At 36.2% G+C, this 6,502-nt stretch overlaps 2 protein-coding genes across 3 annotated transcripts; one reads left to right on the top strand and one right to left on the bottom strand.

Annotated features, from left to right (window-relative positions):
* The first annotated feature begins 673 nt into the window (after positions 1–673).
* On the top strand, positions 674–2,716 carry LOC142555280 (NAC transcription factor 32-like). Its single transcript, XM_075666068.1, has 3 exons — positions 674–848; positions 1,292–1,557; positions 1,671–2,716. The coding sequence occupies exons 1-3, from the start codon at positions 680–682 to the stop codon at positions 1,755–1,757; spliced, it is 522 nt and encodes a 173-aa protein (XP_075522183.1). The 5' UTR covers positions 674–679; the 3' UTR covers positions 1,758–2,716.
* LOC142555279 (putative inactive purple acid phosphatase 2) lies at positions 1,990–4,813 on the bottom strand. Of its 2 annotated transcripts, XR_012822365.1 has the most exons (3): positions 3,869–4,813; positions 2,136–3,742; positions 1,990–2,053 (listed from the first exon to the last, which is right to left on the bottom strand). XR_012822365.1 is itself a non-coding variant. In XM_075666067.1 (2 exons), the coding sequence occupies exons 1-2, from the start codon at positions 4,565–4,567 to the stop codon at positions 2,471–2,473; spliced, it is 1,971 nt and encodes a 656-aa protein (XP_075522182.1). In that variant the 5' UTR covers positions 4,568–4,813; the 3' UTR covers positions 2,088–2,470. The 2 variants fall into 2 exon arrangements, 1 of the variants encoding a protein (XP_075522182.1); XM_075666067.1 differs by lacking the exon at positions 1,990–2,053 and having other exon boundaries at positions 2,088–3,742.
* Positions 4,814–6,502: the final 1,689 nt, after the last annotated feature.

Below are 6,502 nucleotides of genomic sequence, written 5' to 3'. Positions count from 1 at the left end.
ATCATAATACTTTTAAATATTTAAATAAAATTATATATTTCACATGTCGCGTACTGCTGTTTTGGAGTAGATATCTTGTGAGACGGTCTCACGAATCTTTATCTGTGAGATGGGTCAATCTTACCGATATTCATAATAAAAAGTAATACTCTTAGCATAAAAAGTAATACTTTTTCATGGATGACCCAAATAAGATATCCGTCTCACAAAATACGACCTGTGAAACCGTCTCAAACAAGTTTTTGCCGCTACTTTGTTACTATCAAAGTTACACAAATTATTTTTATCAAGAAACATATAATTTGATTTTACTATCTTGATAATTTAGTAACAATCATCAATCAATAAAAGCGAATCCTTGGGAATAAGGAAAGAGGTAGGTGCAATTTACAGAATCGTGCGTTATTTGATTTGCGTTCATTAATATTTATCTCATTTTCCTTTCACAATAACAAGTAGTTTCCCTCTATAGGCCAATCAAATCTCCAACACAAAACAAAAGGACTCCTAATTCGTTGGATTGGAGTCCTACTTCTATTATAACTCAAACAAGTTCTGGACTCCTAGTGCAAATAGGACTCAAACAAATTTCCTATAAAATATGCTCTTCAATCTAATCTAAATCTAAAAACAAAAAACAAAAAACTTTGCCTTGTTCCATTATCAGAGAAAATCAGCCATGGGGGAGACTCGAGAGCTGGATTTGCCTTTGGGGTTTCGATTTCATCCGACGGAGTTTGAGTTATACGATTACTATTTGATTCCCAAGTATAAGGGTGAACCTTTGCATACCTATCTGATTATGAGTCTTGATGTCTACAAATATGATCCATGGCAACTTCCATTGGGTGAGTTTGCTTGTGTTTATTTAAATCTTGTGTTTGGTTTTCACTGTTAGCTTTATTTGTTTGGTGCTGTGTTTTGCTTATTTTTTGGGAAAAGGGTTTTGAGTATGAATATCGAATAATTTTTTGATTCTTTTGAAAGATGGATGTTAAAATTTTTAGTTGCTATTGTATTGTGTACATTTGTGGCATGTTGATCACGATTTACTAAAATCTTTCCCAGTTAATCGATAAACCCTCTCTTAATATTTACATTATGGTACCTCAAATTTTAAATTTTGACATGCACATTATTAAAAAAATCATGTTTGTCTTATTTCAAGAAGGCTCGAGTCTCGCCATGCGACGTAAAGTTAGTGCGTCTTGGGTCGTAAATAACTATATAACTATTATACAATTTTTTTTAGACTTTTTCGTAGATGAATTTACCTCCATTTACTTTGCAGATCAACTGAAGTATGCAAGAGAGAAAGAAGGGCACTTTTTCACACAAAGCATAGAGCGAGGTACTTCGGCAAGAGCAACACCAAGTGGGAATTGGATAATTTCCAAAGAGAACATCCCCATTTGTAGAGATAATGAAGTCATTGGATTCAAGAACAAGTTCTTGTTCTCCGATGGAAAGGATCCCATTGATGGAGATCAAATAACCTACTGGAAGATGGTTGAATATCGATGCAACCCTGCTGTTATTTTAACTTCCAACAAAGAAGTAAGTACTTGTATGAATAGTCTTCGGAAATTCGAGTTTTGAGCATTTGCAGTTGACTAGTTGAGCATCCACTATTTGCTGACTACCCTTCTTTCTTTTTTCTTTTTCTTCAGATGGAAAATTTGGTAATTTGCAAAGTTCGTCACAAGACAAGGGTTGAGAAGGATCCAGAGGAGGAGGATGATGAATTTGAATATTAGTTCAGTGCGTTCTATTCTTTTTTTTCTGTTTTTTTTTCTTTTGAACTACATTTTAAGTTAATCATGCTGTGATATAGACTTCTTTTTTAATTTATTCCAAATAAAATTTATGTCATTTCTCATTGTCCGAAAGTCGCAATCAAAAAGGTTGTATAATCGTCTATTTTATTCTCACCAAGAAGAAATGGAAAAGTTAAATTCGATGAAATAATTTCTTAAAAACATTACCGTATGGAATTGAAATCACTTTCTTGATCATCATTATCATTTTTCTTCATAAGAGACCTTAAATCACCCTACTCAAGAGAGGGAAAAGAAAAAGAAATCAGAGAGAAGAATTAACAGGATAAATAACAAGAAGCGAAACAGAGGAGATACCAATCAATACATTCAAGATTCAAACACGGGCCCTTGCCAAGAACGTTCGGGCACATATTTATTTGCACCAGCCTCAAATGTGATCTTGCTAAAAACGTGCCAGAAATTGCACGAGTCTATTGAAACAGCACATCGATGATGAACAACCCCGTCGTATCAAATGCAGTTTATTCGTTATTTACAAGTACCTCAGGTTGAGAAGGGAAGCATAGACTATAGAGCACCATACACAACTCTGCGTCTAGGCCTGAGTGCAGTATGAAATTTGAATGATACAGCGCAGACACCTCGAAGACCAACTTACATTCTGCTACAAACAGCAAATCCTCAATATTTTACATCTCTTCGTTCTTTACTGGAGTCCATGTATCATTCTTTCTGAAGCGTGACACGAATCCTAAGACATACCCAATGAAAGCTCCAAGAACAAGTAGACTGCCAATTTTAACATACAGTGAAAATGTTGATTGCAATCCGCCCCTCGATGCAACAGCATCAGCATCAGCATCAGCATCAGCATTCACAAAACCATTAAAGACTTGGCCAGAGGCCATGATCTCGACTGTGTCATGCACTTCCCCGTCATGGTTTCCCACGTAAGATAGCGTGAGTTTCTTCATATTGGCAACAAGTCTGATGTACCCAAATTCACCTCCACGATACAAGGACCGCACGGGTTGTGGGAAGATGGGATCAGTGAGGTGGGTTGGCCTTGGTTGCCAGATTGGTTGCCAATCCTGTCCAGCCATCCCGATCACCAAATGCACAGGGAAAGCCTTCCACTCTTCCCCGTTCTTGCCCAAACTTCCGCAAGTGAAGTTATTCAGAGGACAAAAACGTTCATATCTATGTACATGTCCCCATAATGCAAGTGTCACCTTGTTCTTGACAAAAAGTGGTTCTAGGTGCTCAAGCAATCGCTCCCTCAAAGGGGTATCTCTTGATTCGTAGCTTGTTGTGTACATTGGCCGGTGTCCTTGAACGACAACAAAAGGGGTCTTTTTTCTATCTACCAACTCCAAGTCGTTTTTCAGAAAACCATATTGCTTGCTACCAGGAAGGAAATCAGTCTCTGTAGAAAAGTAAACAAAATGGACGACTCCCATATCGAAAGAATAGTAAAGATTTCTTGTAGCAGGGGCTCTAGTTCCCGTAGGCTCGGAGGAATTCCCAGGCATGTGGAATCTAAGACTATATGGCACCCCACACTCTCCACCCCCATCTGTCCCATAAACTGCATAAGACCAGTCAGGTTTCCAAGGCTGTGAAGGCCAATCGTATTCGTGATTGCCGATGCAAACATGGTAAGGAACCTTGGATGCAACCGGTTCTATCTGGTTAAAAAAGTTGTCCCACAACCAAGAATAGCCTCTGGCATAGCTGATATCTCCAATATGTGAGATCAAGGCTGGTTTGTCACCAATAGCTTCGATATCACGGCTTATCCAATTAATAGTGGCCACGCTTTCTTCTTGGATACGCACAAAAGTTGAGTACGGTGTTGCAGTCCCCATGTCTCCAAATAAGAAAGCTATCGTTTGACTCGAGTCCCCAGTTTGTGACACGAAGCTGTAAGTTGTGCTCCAACCCCCAGAATCACTACCAACCTTTCATGGTGATTTACATAAACGAAATTAGATTCTTGCTTTGAAAGGAGAAATAAATAGTATATGCTCTATAATTTGTTCAAATTAAACGGAAAAAGGATATAGCAAAGACAAATTAAAATATACCTGATAATAGTATCTCTTCCCTTCATCCAAGCCAACCATCACTCCATCGTGTATAAACCCAGGATCTCTCCACCCAATACTCTCATTCGCTGGAGCATCACACATGTCCTCCCTCTCATATCTTGATACCTGGGTGGCTGCAACCTTAAGCAATTTGTTCCGGGTCAACCCGTATTTCACGAAACTCTCTTTCCCATCATGTGTCACGAAGAGTACACGCATCTCCCCAACCCGACCGGTCAACGCCAGATGCACTTGCTCCGGTCCCCGGCCATGTTCAAAACTAACCAGCTCCGACTGGGCCAACAAGTGGCGGGTACCGGGTATGGGATTGTGGTCGTGGTCGTGCTTTTTCGGGTTGATTTCGGACGCGTCCCAGTGGAAGATCCGAAACTGGTAATCGGATCGCAAGTTGACTAGAGGGATCGTGATGGAACCCGACCCCGATTCCCATCCGGGCGACGAGGAAAGGAAAACATAGCCGATGAAATTATCGTTGGACGAATTCGCCGGCGAATAAATGCCGACCCAGTCGAGCTGCACCGGTGAATCAATTCCTGACCATGTAATCGTGATCGGGTCGCCTGATTTGGGGATGACTTTCGGAGTTATCGAAATCGAAGGTTGGGTTGATGAAGAAGAGAAAGGTGGAACAAGATAGAGAATGGTCAGAACTAACATCAGCTTCCATCGGATCATAACTTCGATCAAAATACCAGATACTGGCTCGAATCTCTGCAATAAAAGGGTAAAAATCTAATCTAATCTTGAAAATATCAAAGAATCGCTGGGTTTTCAGGTGAAAACGGATGGAGGATACGTAGAGTAAAAGACAAGAATTCCTTCAACATCGCCCGCCCACCTCGTCTGTGATCCAATGGTTGCTGTTATTGTAAAATCAATCAATGAAGCAGATTTTGCAAGCAACATTACAGGATATTCCAAATTCCAACTGAAAGTCGCGAAAAGATTCTATTTTTATTTTTACAAAAAGTCAAATGAATTAAGGTTGTATTAAATTGAAATATCTCAAAAGAATTTTTATTCTTTATATAATCAAAATCATAAATTTAAAATCTATCTGTTTTATATTTATACAATATTTATATTAATTAAAATAAATTTTTAATTTTATTTAGTAATAATATCATTCGAAATTTATTCTATTTTTTAATTAATATGTAAATAAGTAAGATAATTGAATTTAAAATTTAATCTTATTAATAATAAAATTATAGTCGAAATACATTGATTTCAAATTCATCTCCCAAAATATATTTTAAATATTTAAGAAAAAGAAAAATGAAAGAATATTTATAAATAAATAACGATGATTCTGAATAGAAATCTATCCGACTTTTTGGTTAAATTAAGATTAATACTCCTAAAAGGATTGGGTATGTATTTGAAAAACTAAAATAAAAACACGGTTTCTTTTGACAAAATTGGTAGTTTTATGGATAAAATTATGTGTCTAGCACGTGGATATTTATTAAATATTATATGAATTATAAAAAATAATTCTATATTTAGATTGAAAGTTGAAATCGTTATTTCCTTTATGGTTGCTTTTTAAAAATTCTTTTAATATTTATTATGTACTTATTGATAGAAAAATAAACATAGCATAGATGTCATAAAAAACAAAAGGAAAAGTCATTGTTTTGATTTTTTAGGACCGGTTAAAAATTTAGAGGGGTGGATAAACTTTTAGAATTATTTTTGAAATATTTAAGTTTGATATCCTTATCAAATCGGACTCAACAGTTAATCTGTAAAAGTCAATTTCTCGATAGGACAAATGTGACTAGACCACTTTAAAAATAATTCAAAGTGTAGAACGATCTGGCTGAATTTGGATGATGATAAAATCAAGAGACTAAGCTTTTAACAAGATAACATGGATAAAGATAAGTGTGGTTACGAAAGCAAAGCAGAATGTTTTTATAGAAGTTCGAAAGTAAAGTTAAATCTTTCGACGTATCTCATTCTTTCACTTAGAAAGTAATGTGCTAGAAGACTTCGGTTTACAACGGTTTGTACAACCCACTTAAATTAGGACTTATCATTTAACTAAATTGAAACCTCTAGTGTCACTTAAACAACAATACAACAACTTTAGTAATTGAATCTTTAGATTCAAACAACTCTCAGCAGGGATTAAACAACAGTTTGCGAAGTTGCGAGATGTTCCGGTTTGATCCTTGATTATTTGTAATAAACTTGAACGAGTGGACTTATGAACGGTTGAAGAATAATTCAAATAAGTTTGCTCAAAAATCTTCAGAAAATTGATAGATTGTAATTTGTTCGACATCCTCAAATGAATGAAGACAATCTCAATTTATAAATGCTCTTAATTCTGATGTTCAAATCTTTGCAACGTTTGACTTTTGATTTTTCTATTGAAAAACAACTTTATCTTCGTCTTTTCTTGAATCATAGTACGATGCAATATTGTGTGGTTTTTCATCACTAAACAGTTGATCGGGAGTTCTAACATTCTAGCCTAAGCCAAAATCAGAGGAAAAAAACAAAAAAACAAAAAAACTTGGTCATTTCCTCCACCGATGTCAAATGAATGTATGGGAGATGTCTATATGAACTTGCGTATCTTGGTGGGAGGAACCGGAT

This window comes from Primulina tabacum, chromosome 9 (genome assembly GCF_025594145.1).
Source record: "Primulina tabacum isolate GXHZ01 chromosome 9, ASM2559414v2, whole genome shotgun sequence".
NCBI lineage: Eukaryota > Viridiplantae > Streptophyta > Magnoliopsida > Lamiales > Gesneriaceae > Primulina > Primulina tabacum.
The sequence above is the reverse complement of the archived record's forward strand: the minus strand, read 5'-3'. Positions and strand labels throughout refer to the sequence as shown.